Raw genomic sequence first — 14685 nt, 5'->3', positions numbered from 1 at the left:
AAAATTGCTCTTCTCCATAGGGGGTAAACAGGTGGGAGAGGTAAAGTGGTTAAAAAAAAACCTTTACTGCCACCTCATGCAGCAATTAGATTCTAGCTTTTACGTTTTTAGACCAGTCGAGGAATAAAGACAAGACATCCCTGTTGGGTGCTGACACTGCAGTGCCCCTTCATAGGTATTTATGCCCCCTCAAGAGGAGGTCTATACACCCAGAGAGATGCTGGCAGGTAACCAGACAGCTGTTGTTAGAGGCTTTAGAATTTGATTTCTATGGACAAAATGATTTTTAAACTATCCATAATGGAGACAAAAGCCGAGACATCTCTCGGTATAATGTGACTAAGTGCTGCCACAAATAGTGAACATTTATGCAATATTAATATCATTCTGAGTATTCAGAATCATAACCACGAGTACAAACAGCAGTCCTGTACTTTTCTGGAAATTCTTGTCAATGTTTGCAGCCTAAGGCTGGCCACACACAGTTATTTTTGTTCAGTTAAATAAACAAGAAAAAAACAACAGATTGCCCATCCACACAAACAAAGTGGATGGAGGAATTCCTCCCACTGGAACATTGCATTCTGACAGTGGGCAATAGCCAGAGTCAGCATACACTGATCAGTGGCTGAAACCAACTGTTTGCAACCACTGAACAATGGAAATGTTTGTACCATGTCCCTTTGACAGAAATCAACAATCAATTTCTGTCTAGCAGGGGAGTGCATGCACTGATCATAATTTGTCTAGTCCCTGCTGGACTGGCCAGATTTCGATAAGAGTATGCCCAGCTCTTTTGATCTGAGGTATAACATCTCCGTAGGATTTAAGAAACATCTGCAGTCAGTGGACTTTGGCTTTCTGGCTTTCCGTGGATCCATGAGGGTCCAGTTCTGATTCCCATTCCCTGAAAAGTATATGCCCTCCTTTGTTTGTCCAATAGGACTAATTAAAAAAAAAAAGTACAGATCTTGGGTTCCTCTACAATGAGAAACTCAGAGTGAGTCAGTGAATTATTGGGCCTGGTTTCACACTGGAGAACACTAGAATATGTGAAGAACTCACTTTAGCCTATGAGAAAAGGCAAATGACTGAAAAGCCAATGTAATGCTGGCTTGTCACAGCCACTTAAGGAGAATGGGCTGGATTTCCACATAGAAGACAGCAAATTTTCTAGCATGGCTGCCCTGCTTACTGCTGATCGATCAATCAACTTGGGTACAACCAGCCTGCCGGATTTTACATGCGATTATTGCTAGCTGTTATATCAATCATTGTGTTCTCACGGCAAGGATAGCTTCCCCCATCGGGAGAACATAATGCTTTTGCGGGAGGGATTTCTGCGGGAAACCCGTAGTTGCAGGAAAGAAAACCGCTCCAGCTATGGCCGGCCTTAGTGAGCTACTGGCTGGGAAGCAGCATGTAAGTGTTTAAGGGCTACTGACTTTACTGTCTCATTTAGTTGGAATAGCCATGAGAGAATGACATCCAAAGACCAGCAAAATGCTAGCAATGACAGAGCCCAAGCTGTATCTATTTTGTTAAAAATCAACAAATCATAACATCTGCATTACCAGACCACATTATGGTTCCACCCTTGCCAGGAATATGTGACCTAAAGCCTAGGTAGGCCTTAATTTAAATGGCCTTTGTCTAATCCAAGCATCATGTTTAACTTCATTAGTGGCTGCAAAGAGTGTTAATTTCAATCTGACAGATTTACAGAGAGACAGGAACATCAGCATTAAACCACGAGGGCGGAGAGCCTGCATGTATAATAGGTAAAAATGGCTGCATTGTCTACCTGACTATCCTATCTATGGAAGGGGAAAAGAAAAAACATAAGAGTAACGTAACACAGGAGCAGGAAGAATGTGACCTAAACATAGTACATCACTCAGAGAGGAAAGACGCAGACTGCACAATTGTGTAATTGTCATCTGAACTGTCACTTGTCTTGGCCTCACAATGAACTTCCTGTCCTTACATTGACCTTATTTTATGGAACGACCTGACCTCCACTCACCTTCCCCATGCCAGAGTGTGCATGGCCCATCTTGATAACCACTGGAAACTTAGAGGCTGTCAGCTGCAATAAAGAAGACAAGTGTATTAGCTATTAGGTTTCTGCACAATGCAAATTAGAGAAGAAAAAAACTATTTGAAATATTTACCCCCCCCCCTTCCCTTGCTTGTCATGTTTTGCTAAAATCTTAAATCTGCCATCTGTATTACAAGATCACATTATGGAGTAACAACTGCTTCCTTGCCATCAATTAACCACTTTCAGACCGGACCAATTTGCTGGTCAAAGACCAGACCACTTTTTGCGATTGGCACTGCGTCGCTTTAACTGACAATTGCGCGGTCGTGCGACGTGGCTCCCAAACAAAATTGACGTCCTTTTTTTCCCACAAATAGAGCTTTCTTTTGGTGGTATTTGATCACCCCTGCAGTTTTTATTTTTTGCGCTATAAACAAAAATAGAGCGACAATTTTGAAAAAAACGCATTATTTTTTACTTTTTGTTATAATAAATATCCCCCAAAAATGTATAAAAAAACATTTTTTTCCCTCAGTTTAGGCCGATACGTATTCTTCTACATATTTTTGGTAAAAAAAATCGCAATAAGCGATTATTGATTGGTTTGCGCAAAAGTTATAGCGTTTACAAAATAGGGATAGTTTTATAGCATTTTTAGTGTTCCTAGGGGTGTGTTACTAACTGTGGTGGGGTTGGGCTTTCATTTAGTGAACACTGATCTCTGCTCCAATCACATGGAGTAGAGATCAGCGTCACTAGTTGCTAGGCAAAATGGAGAAATGCTGTTTACAACGTCATTTCTTCATTTGGCCGCTCCGTGAGACGATCACGGGTATGCCCGTGGCGATCGAGTCCGCGGGTCCCGCGACCGGACTCACGGGGGTCCCGACCAGCAGGGGAGCCCGCCACCGGCGGCACGCTCCCGATGGCAGGGCGGCAAATTTAAAGGGACGTACATGTACGCCCATTTGCCTGCCCGTGCCATTCTGTCTACGTACATCGGCGTGCGCTGGTCGGCAAGTGGATAAAAAGGACCTGCATCCTTTAACCTACAGTCTAAGCAGCCAAAATCACATGGCTTGTGGGAAGTGCAAGCATTGTTGATGTTTTACCTCGTTATAGACTGTAGACAGCCTGTCTTCAATCAAGGTCTACCATATGACAGATTTTTGGATAAAAGCATCAGCACAGCCAGTCAGGAAAAACAACTGCATATACAGTTATGCTCATAAGTTTAGATACCCTGGCAGAATTTATGATTTATTGGTCATTTTTCAGAGAATGTGAATGCTAACACAAAAACGTTTCTTTAACCACTTCAGCCCCGGACCAATTGTCAGCCTAAGGACCAGAGGTCTTTTTACAATTTCGCACTGCACTGCTTTAACTGGTAATTGCGCGGTCATGCAATGTTGTACCCAAACAAAATTTGCGTCCTTTTCTTCCCACAAATAGAGCTTTCTTTTGATGGTTTTTGATTGCCTCTGCAATTTTTTTTTTTTTTACGATATAAAAAGGAAAAACATATTTCCGCCTTTTTGTTATAAGAAAAATCAAATAAACTAAATTTTAGTCATACATTTAGGCCAAAATGTATTCAGCCACATGCCTTTAGTAAAAAAAAATGTCAATAAGCATATATTTATTGGTTTGCGCAAAAGTTATAGCGTCTACAAACTAGAGTACATTTTCTGGAATTTACACAGCTTTTAATTTATGACTGCCTATCTCCTTTTTTGAGGTGCTAAAATGGCAGGGCAGTACAACCCCCCCCCCAAATGACCCCGTTTGGAAAGTAGACACCCCAAGGAAACTGCTGAGTGGCATGTTGAGCCCATTGAATATTTTTTTTTTTGTCCCAAGTGATTGAATAATGACACAAAAAAAAAAAAGTTTACATAAAGTTGTCACTAAATGATATATTGCTCACACATGCCATAGTTATATGTGAAATTGCACCCCAAAATATATTCTGCGGCTTCTCCCAAGTACGAGGATATCACATATGTGGGACTTTTTGGGAGCCTAGCCGCGTACGGCACCCCGAAACCAATCACTGCCTTCAGGATTTCTAAGGGTGCAAATTTTTGATTTCACTCCTCACTACCTATCACAGTTTCGAAGGCCATAAAATGCCAAAATAGCACAAACCCCCCCCCCCCCCCCCAAATTACCCCATTTTGAAAAGTAGACACCCCAAGGTATTTACTGAGAGGCATGTTGAGTCCATGAAATATTTTATATTTTGCCACAAGTTGCGGGAATATTACAAACTTTTTTTTTTTTTTTTTGCACAAAGTTGTCACTAAATGATATATTGCTCACACATGCTATGGGCATAAGTGAAATTACACCCCAAAATAAATTCTGCTGCTTCTCCTGAGTACGGGAATACCACATGTGGAGGACTTCTTGGGAGCCTAGCCATGTACGGGACCGTGAAAACCAAGCACCGCCTTCAGGATTTAAATATAAAATGCTACCAAAAAAAACTGTTAGCGATCGCAGGGATCAGGCCTGACTCTGCGAACGCTGCAGTTATGTGTTTAGTGTTTTGTAAGTGACAGTGATCGATCGATACTACACTTGGGTGGGCTGGGCGGAGGGGCAAAATGCAGGTGCTAGCAGGTATCTGGGCTGGTCCCGCTAACAATGCGTTTTTTTGGAACCCTAAACTGCTGGGGACGCTAGTATAGATCTGATCATATCAGATATTGATCTGTTCAGATACTATACCACTACGGGAGGTGTATGCTTTGCGCGTGGGTGTTAGCGGTACTGGTACTAACCTAGCGCTGCCTGGGGCGACGCAGACCCTGACCCTAAAACCTAATTGATATCACCCGCCGGGTGATCAGGGGGTTAAACCTTTATTGGGTAATAAATGGTGGGTGCCCTGATGCTATAAAAAGCAAACTAACTAACCAAAGTCACCCGTAACACTTATACAGTGATCACTGGTGAAAGGGTTAACTAGGGACAATCAGGGGGTTAAAACCTTTATTAGGTAGTATATGGGGGTACCTAACACTCTAAAAACCTGGCGGTGAACCTAAAAAATAACTAGCTACCTAGCGGCACCAGTGACACTAATGCAGCGATCAGAAAAATGATCGCTTAGTGGCACTGGCAAAAGGGGGTGAAAGGGTTACCTGGGGGCAATCAGGGGGATAAAACCTTTATTAGGTAGTATATGGGGGTCCCGGATGCTATATAAAAACCTGACGGGGAACCTAAATAACTAACTGGCTATCCAGCGTCACCAGTGACACTTATACGGTGATCGCTGGTGAAAGGGTTAACTCTAGGGGCAATCAGGGGGTTAAAACCTTTATTAGGTTGTATATGGGAGTACCTAACGCTATAAAAACCTGGCGGTGAACCTAAAAAAATAACTAGCTACCTAGCGGCACCAGTGACACTAATGCAGTGATCAGAAAAACGATCGCTTAGTGACACTGGCAAAAGGGGGTGAAAGGGTTAACTCTAGGGGCAATCAGGGGGTTAAACCTTTATGGGGGGGTAGGGGGCTACCCTGGACCTAACACTAACTGCCCTGACACTTTTTACTGTCACAACTGACACTAAATGCAGTGATCAGTAAATAAATGATCACTGCAATCAGTGACACTGTGAATGGGAGGGCGATCGGGGGGGGGGGTGATCGGGGGGTGATTTGTGTGCCTATGTGTCAGTGTAGTGATTGGTGCACTTACTATGTCCTCTCCTCGCAGTCCGGTCAAAAAGACCGCCCCGAGGAGAGTGACATCACTTCCTCCCTGCCTGTGTTTACACTACACGGGCAGGGGAAGCTTCTCATTCGCCAGGAGCGATCGAGAGGGGATGGCCAGAAACCAACGGCCATCCCCTCATCCCGGATCGCTCCTGAAGCGAAACGGACCACCGCAGCCAGCGGGAGGGGGTCCTATCGGACCCCCCCACCCGCTGGAAGGCAAGCACGTACAGGCACGTGCTTGTGCCCGTAAATGCCATTCTGCCGACGTATATCTACATGCGGCGGTCCTTAAGTGGTTAACTCATGGTTAGTGTCTGGCTGAAGCCATTTATTATCAATCAACTGTGTTTACGCTTTTTAAATCATAATCACAACAGAAACTACCCAAATGGGTATTCTGGATTCTGAGTCATGGGGAAAGCAAAAGAATTGTCAAAGGATCTGCAGGAAAAGGAAGTTGAACTGTATTAAACAGGAAAGGGATATAAAAAGATATCCAAGGAATTGAGAATTCCAATCAGCAGTGTTCAAACTCTAATCAAGAAGTTGGAAATTAGGGGTTCTGTTGAAACCAAACCACGGTCAGGTAGATCAACTAAAATTTCAGCCACAACTGCCAGGAAAATTGATTGGGATGCAAAGAAAAACCCACATATAAGGTGAAATGCAGGACTCTCTGAAAACATGTGGTGTGGTTGTTTCAAGATGCACAATAAGGAGGCACTTGAAGAAAGATGGGCTGCATGGTCAAGTCGCCAGAAGAAAGCCATGACTACGCAAATGCCACAAAGTATCCCACTTACAATATGCCAAACAGCACAGAGACAAGCCTCAAACCTTCTGGCACAAAGTCATTTGGTGTGATGAGACAGAAATTTAGCTTTTTGGTCACAACCATAAACGCTTCTTTTGGAGAGGAGCCAACAAGGCCTATGATGAAAGGTGAACCATTCCTACTGTGAAACACAGAGGTGGATTGCTGATGTTTTGGGGATGTGTGAGCTACAAAGGCACAGAAAATTTGGTCAAAATTGATGAGAAGATCAATGCAGTATGTTTATAAAGAAATACTGGAGGAACATTTGCATTCATCAGCCAGGAAGCTGCGCATGGGATGTACTTGGACATTCCAACGTGACGATGATCCAAAACACAAGGCCAAGTCGACCTGTCATTGGCTACAGCAGATTAAAGTGATGGTTCTGCAGTGGCCATCTCGGTCTCCTGACCTCAATATCATCGAGCCACTCTGGAGAGATCTCAAACGTGCAATTCATGCAAGACAGCCCAAGAATTTATAGGAACTGGAGGCTTTTTGCCAAGAGGAATGGGCAGCTTTACCATCTGAGAAGATAAAGAGCCTTATCCACAAATACCACAAAAGACTTCAAGCTGTCACTGATTTTAAAGGAGGCAATACACGGTATTAAGAACTGGGGTATGTCAACTTTTAATCAGGGTCATTTGGATAGTTTCTGTTGCCATTATGATTAAAAAAAGTGTAAACACGGTTGATTGATAATAAATGGCTTCAGCCAAACAGTAACCATGAGTGAATAAAAACGTTTTTGTGTTATCATTCATATTCTCTGAAAAATAAATCATAAATTCTGCTAGGGTATGTAAAAGTACGAGCACAACTGTGTGCATGAGTAAATATGGCTGCCCAATGTGTATATGTTACAAACTATATATAGAAACAAGGTTTATACAACACTAAAATACACTGATTTACGTTGAGGCAATTTCTTTTACATGGATATCTAAAAAGGATTAAGTGAGGGCCACAAGCACGAGAAGGCAAACACACATTGACTTCTATTTGCACCTATCAAGTACAGACATGCCACTAATTTTTCAAAATAACTTATCAACCTAGATCTGGTGTTCTACAGACCCACATGAACCTTGTTCACTGGACACAATAGTCAACATGGACTTAAAAACTAAACCAAAGCCAAAAAACAAAGAGGAACTGGTGCATGTCCTATTCAAGATAACTTGGCTGCTTCAACTCTGCTGCACCCCTGTCCAAGCCAGGACACACCATTCTGAAAGAGAGGACACAATATTTACTATTTCATATAGACTCAATAGATACTCCTGGAGAAGATCAATGCAATGCCGCAGAAAGTTCTCTACTCCCCATTTGGGGAAATTACTGATCATCTCTCCAAGGAGATCCAGGAAATCGTCCAGCAGATTGTCAATTTAGCGGACAGAGGCTCACTTCTTGCCTCGAGGACATAAAGCCAACCCAGCTTAAACTGGCCTATGGTGTGGTATTGTTAACAAATTGCTTTCTTGTAAGGCACTTGAACAGTCTAATATACCTTGTCTTACATTAGCCCTCCCCTTCACCTCCCCTACCCACAACTTAGCTGCCCACCAAGGCAATAACTATCTATTAGGAGGGCCATCTCCTACAGGGAATGTGCCTTCTTGTTGTAAGATTCACTTTTTCCCAGATTTATGTTCCCAATTCTGAACTGTATTAACACAGATTGAACGGGCAGGCTTAGGCCCCTTTCACACGGACGATCTGTTCAGGTCCGCCTGTCAGTTTTTCAGGCGGACCTGAATGGATGCTCCATAGAGCTCTATGGAGCATCGGATGTCAGCAGTGACATGTCCGCTGACATCTGTGCCGCTCCGATCCGAAAAAGTGTGAGGGTGGAAAAAGCTATTTTTCCATCCGTCATTGGATCAGATGACGATGGACACGATCTCCCATAGGGGAGAGCGGAGCTGTGACAGGTCCGTCCCTGTACAATGTGCAGAGACAGACCTGTCATCTTCCTGCTCATTGGAGATCACTCCGGCGATCCCCGCTGAGCAAGCGGATATCCACGGGCGGATCAGCACTGATCTGCCCCGTGTGAAAGGACCCTAACTGTTTGAGCAATGTTGCCTTCTATATTTTTACACTAGGTTTGAAAAGCTTTATATACCAATACTAGTTCTGTACCTTGGAGGCAGTCACTGCGACCGTCCTTCCACCTTTCTTTCTGATTATAGCCTACCTTAAGTCACCTGGGATAGCGTTCACATAGATGCTCTTAATGCACCCTAAAGTCGTGCGATTTCCAGTGTCGCTTTCATGAGACTTAAATACGACTTATTACACTCTGTGAAAAACTCTATATGTTATTATATATGTCTTGTGCACATGCACTGACATATATAAATGTGTCACGCTATGTATCACAGAGTAACTAACTGCGATGCAGCCTTCTAATATTATAAACTTAGTTACTATGCGATACATAGCCCGACACATTTATATATGTCAGTGCATGTGCATAAGAGGCAGGTAAAAAGCAGCACATCTTAGTGGACACTTGGGGAACTTAACCCACCCTGAATGTAATATACCTTCCACTCTCACACTCACAAGTCCTTCTTCAGAACTGACCACATTCTCTTGATGCACGCGGCTGCTTGCACAGTAATCAAACATAACAATGCAGTCATTCCTACACTCCTCCCTTTTTACCAAAAACGGGGACCCTAAGTGGACTCTGAAAGAGTCCCTTCTATCAGACCCCTTCTCTTTCTTCATGATTCTGCAAGCGTTATCAAATTATATTCTTCATAATGCTACTACAGATGTCAACCCCATTACCCTCTGGGAGGCTGATAAACCTACTACTCAAGGCACATGTATGCAAATCGAAAAAGGTCCTCTTCCCCTGTGGCACGGCTGTAGTAGCTGGTGGGAGGAGACCCTTCTCCCCCTCGACAATATATAGGGCAGTTAATGCTGGTAGGTGACATCACTGCTCTATTCAGTTCATTTCCATTGCTGACCCTCCCCATTACAGAAGGGACCCGGAGCTTTGCAGTCACATGATTGCATGTATAAAGCACAGAAAAAAAAAAGTATTTACATGACAATTTGTGATAAAGAGCATACAAAGCCATGGGGAGAAAAGGGAAGAGAATCTGTTAGCCATTTTAAATACTCTGGGGGCATATTTTCCCCCATATATCTCTTTTGGTGCACATTCAGCAACGGAAGAGCATGTGACTCACTTTCCCTCTTTTCATGTGACAACGCTGGTGTTTGGTGAATGACCCAGCTCTTTCACATGGGGAAGAAGGAGAGTCCCTAACCCTTTATAAACTATGACCATAGCAACTTGGACCTTGGTTGAAGGGAGCAAGGGGTCTGCAAAGTAAGGGCTCATTCACACTATCTGTGGTGACCTGTGATTTTCTGCGCTGGATAAACTCAAGTCACCACTAGGGCACATAGAAAACAGCTGTTTTCTTTGTGATTCCTTCACACCACAAAGTTGGTGTGATGTGTGGTCCAGTAGAATGTGTACAAATGCAGCATGTCCTAATTTTTTCCCACCACACTGGATGGCACCACATGTCACCTCACCGCAGAGCAACACCCTGAGCTTTTGTGCAGGGACATGAATAAAGTGTCACTTCAAATAAAGTTTAAAAAAAATAAAAATCACACTGCACCTTACCATAGCCGATGCTGAGACTAACCTGCAGAGTAAAATGAAGTATTTTACTGTGCAAGACTAGTGTGAACCTAGCCTTAGGGCAGGGGTATCCAACTGGGAGCCCTCTGATGTGGCCCACGACCTCCTGATCTGGGATGGTAGGTTGGCAAGCCCAGATTGCGGGTTGTTGATCTGCCATCCTACACCATCAGTGTTGTGGATGGAGCCGGTGGTAGAGGAAGCAAGTGGCTGCGGAGGGAGAAGAGCCACATAAGCTGATGCTTCCTCTATAGCGCTGACTCCTGTCTCAGTTAGAGTGATACCAAATGCACTTTGCCTGGGACAGCAACATTTTCTACAGCTGGCAATGCCTGCAGAAAGTGCAGATTCCTGCAGATGCAAAAAGTGAAGGAATGTCAGTTTATGAAAAAAATCACAGTTTGGGCATCACAGCAATGGGCATATTATCAGAGTTTGGGCATATTTGAGCAATAGTTTTGCAATGGTTATTACGCTGCTTTTTACACTGATCTGCACGTGCATCGCAGTGCACCTGCGGTTTTTTTTTGTGGGTTAGCTGCACTGAGCCATAGACCTCTATTATATTCTGTGGATTTGGCACGCTTTCTGAAAGCTCACCAAAACTCTTGAATGCAGGAGTTTTGGTGCACATTCAGAAGTGCACCACACCTGCAAGATAGAATAGACGTTTATGGCAAAGCGCAGCTAACCTGGAAGAAAGCTGCAGGTGCACTGTGCTGCACCTGTGGTGCGGATAAACTGCAGTGCATAAGTGTGATCCTTCGGTATCCTTAGGGCCCTTTTACATGATGGGTCTATTTGGCTCTGCCTACCGAGTTTTCTTTCTTATTATGATTAAACAGTAGGTAAATATCCAACAGGTACTGTTCCTATAGAAAATAATGCTGATCCTGATTGTACTTTAAAATCTTCAGGACATCAGACATGTATCGGTTCCCCATTCGTCAAGCAGATCAGATCGGATGGGCGTTGGGTATAAATGGACAGGCAGTTCGTTTACACCCAACCGCCCATAGAGGACAATGGGCTGTGTCTGTGCCTGGAAAGGGTATCAGCGGAAAGATTACTTGCTGAGGTGGACCGGAATCCACCTGCTCAGCGAGTAATCTTTCCCAGCAGAGTCCACCCCATGTAAAACAGACCTAAGCTAAATTTCAAGCTATAAACCCTTTTTTCTAGATTTGAATATAATGAGAAGAATTATGCCGTGTACACACGACAGGACTTTGGCAGCAAAGGTCAGACGGAACGAATCCGGCGGACAATTCGATCGTGTGTGGGCTCCATCGGACCTTTGCCGTCCAAAAATCTGACATTAGAAATAGAACGATTCAAATTTTTTCGCTGGAACTCCGCCGGACACAGTTCCTATTGAAAAATCTGCTTGTGTGTATGCTAGTCTGACAGACAAAAACCGATGCTAGGGCAGCTACTGGCTATGAACTTCCTTATTCTAGTCCGGTCGTACGTCATCACGTTCGAATCCGTCGGACTTTGGTGTGATTGTGTGTGGCCAAGTCCGTTCCTATGTACGTGGCATTAGAGTTGTTGATTTTAATGCTATCTGGAGCTCTATTAGAAACATTTGTCTCTTCCGATCCTGCTGACTATGACTTACAAAGACAAGGTAGTAAGGGAAAATCTGCAATAGACACAGACAGTGGTTCTAACCTTCCTCTCCTCTACTACAAAAAGCATTTATACTTCTGTACCCAAAACTAGAAAAATAAATTTTTTGACTGGACACTTAGATGAGAAAAATGCTATACTTTTTCTTTAACATATATTAATAAGGTTATTATAAAATGGAAAAAAAACTGAGTATAAATAATACAGAAAGTGACAATGATATATTGCATATATAAATTATATGTTGATATTTTGTTGTACAGTTCCCAGCAATTGGGATGTCATACAGATCAGGAGGGGAAAGTTTTAACTAAAACACTGTGGTCAGAACAGAACAAAGGATTATTAGGATCACCAAAGACGTGTATTTTTCTATGGAGAACAATCAACATTCTGACATCCTACACACTTCTTGCTCACTTCCCCTCATCCGTAGTGTGTGAGGTTAGTGGGTTTAATGTATGAGTGAAGAAATTCAACAAGCCGGGAGAGAGGTGCCCCCCTCTCCGTCTCTCAGTCTCCTGCGGTTTCACTCTCCTTTTTGCGGTCAAGGGTGGGACTGTTAACTGTTAACCTCACAGACCGGAAGAATCATCACTTAGTGGCCAGTAAATCGACACAAGAAAACTGACTTATAAACTCATAAAGGGTCTGCTAAGTTCTCATACCTAAACAGAAAAAGAAGATTTGAAAAATTAATGTGTGAAGGTTTATTGTTCTGTTGTCATTACAGCCTAAAGCAGAGTAGAGGCCATTTATAAAAAAAACTGAATATTTCATACTGTATTTTCATAGCTGTTTATCAATATAATTGTCAGTTTCTACTTAAGAGATTTACAAAATTAATTCAGTTTCTTAATTTGATCTGTAAATTAGATGCATCGACAGCATCTCTTACGGCTAAGCTTCAAAGAAAATTCTGCCCCCCCATTAAATTGTCCCACAGATGCAAAAAAATAAATGGCAAGGGTTACCCTTAAAGTTGTTTTAACCACTCTTGTTTACCAATATACGTTTATATACGTCTTGGTATTCAAGGGGTTGAAACAAGCTCAGTCAGCTCTGGTTTTCATGTAAAAGCGATCCAGGCACCTTTACAACTGCCCAATAGGGATGGGCCAAAGACTCCCAGTTCGGAACTTTCGAACATCGCAAAGTTCGGAACTGAATAATGAACCCCATTATAGTCTATGTGCCCATTTTGAAGGCTTATTTGCAAGTAATTGGGCATACAGTGGTTATGGGGGTCCGGGTCCTGTCCTGGAGGACATGTATCAATGAAAAAAAAGTTTTAAAACGTCATTTTTAAATGAGCAGTGATTTATTGATGCTTAAAGTGAAAGCATAAAAATGAAAACTCCAGTGATAGGGCTGACAACCCATTTTGTTACAGAGAGGAGCTGTGTCGGTCAGGGAATATAAGTGAAATGAAAAATTCCTTTCAATATAGTGCCTAGGGGGTCCCCTTAGTCTACCTGTAAAGTAGCAATGAAGAAAAACAAGGAGGCGCACCTAATTGTAGTTTTATAAAAATTGGTTTAAAGCACAGTCTTGCACTTACAGGATTGAAGAAAACATGAGCGTATCTGTGCTAAAATGTCCTCCTCAATAGGTGCCTGCTTTCCGGTATCTCCTGGCATCCAGATGGTGTCACAAAGGCTGAGCAAATGCTGAACCAAAACAGGAAGGGCAGGGGATGGTTATGACATCACCCGGTGGGCAGGCCTTGATGGAAGAAAGGAGGACTGAAGACTAGGCTACGCGCTCGGAGCACACAGCTCCTTCTACTGTACTGACACATTACAAGCAATTGCAGCTTAAATAGATGCTCGAGACCTGACCGTGGCTGTAGGACTAAAAGGACCAGCGGAACAAGGGCATATGAAAAACATATCAAATAGCATATATATATATATATATATATATATATATATATATATATATATATATATATATATATCTACATACACATACATATATATATATATATATATATATATATATAATATATATACACATCTTTTCCTTAGTGTCAGTACGCTCTTTAATATATATATATATATATATATTAAAGAGCGTACTGACACTAAGGAAAAGATGGGGAAGGGTAGAAGGGAGGGGGAGAGGACTGGGGAAAAGAAAAGAAAAAAGGGAGACAAAGAAATTATATATAAAGAGTCATATATGAATAGATGATATCTGAAAAAATTGGAGATAAAGCATAAGGAGATAGAGTAAATATTTTTATAGTTTCTGTATTTTCTCTGGTCTTGTTTCTACCTTTGCTTCCCCCTCTCTTCCCCCCTCCTGCCTCTTCTGTATGTTTACTTTTGGAAAAACTGGATGGGGGGCACACTACTAAAAAATTTACATGACTGGAGCGGAAATATCACTTTGGGATGCAGTTGGGACAAAATTGTTCCCACATCTACAGAGGAAATGGAGACTGTTGATTGGAAGGAGAGAGTCTCGCTATTACTGATATTAGGAATGGGGGGCACTTCTGTGGGTGTCATGATGGGTGTATTGGTACTAGATGAACTGGGGGTGATCACAGATGGAATGGTTCATCGAGCTCGGTATCTGGTGTTATTTCTTGCAGGTTAGGGATAAGTGAAGGAGGAAGGTGTACCTGGTCAGGGAATGTGCATTTGTTGTAAGGACGCCACAATCTATTAGGGGGTACAGGAGAGGGATGACGAAGTGTGGGTCAACATTCCATAAGGGCTTTGGGAGACTCAGGGGATGTGGTTTTTTCCAACAGAAGACTC

General features: G+C 42.6%; 1 protein-coding gene across 4 annotated transcripts in view; it reads right to left on the bottom strand.

Annotated features, from left to right (window-relative positions):
• SYN1 (synapsin I) overlaps positions 1-14685 on the bottom strand; it is a 294399-nt gene that overhangs the window by 86948 nt on the left and 192766 nt on the right. For all 4 annotated transcript variants that reach the window (XM_077475536.1, XM_077475543.1, XM_077475561.1 and 1 more), the window contains exon 6: positions 2027-2089. In XM_077475536.1, coding sequence (XP_077331662.1) covers positions 2027-2089 — 63 coding nt within the window. The remainder of the gene's footprint in view (positions 1-2026; positions 2090-14685) is intronic.

The sequence above is a fragment of the Lithobates pipiens genome, unplaced genomic scaffold (genome assembly GCF_037356315.1).
Source record: "Lithobates pipiens isolate NorthernLeopardFrog02 unplaced genomic scaffold, aLitPip1_a1.2 Scaffold_1, whole genome shotgun sequence".
NCBI lineage: Eukaryota > Metazoa > Chordata > Amphibia > Anura > Ranidae > Lithobates > Lithobates pipiens.
Note: the sequence above shows the minus strand (reverse complement) of the source record. Positions and strands in the feature narration are given on the sequence as shown.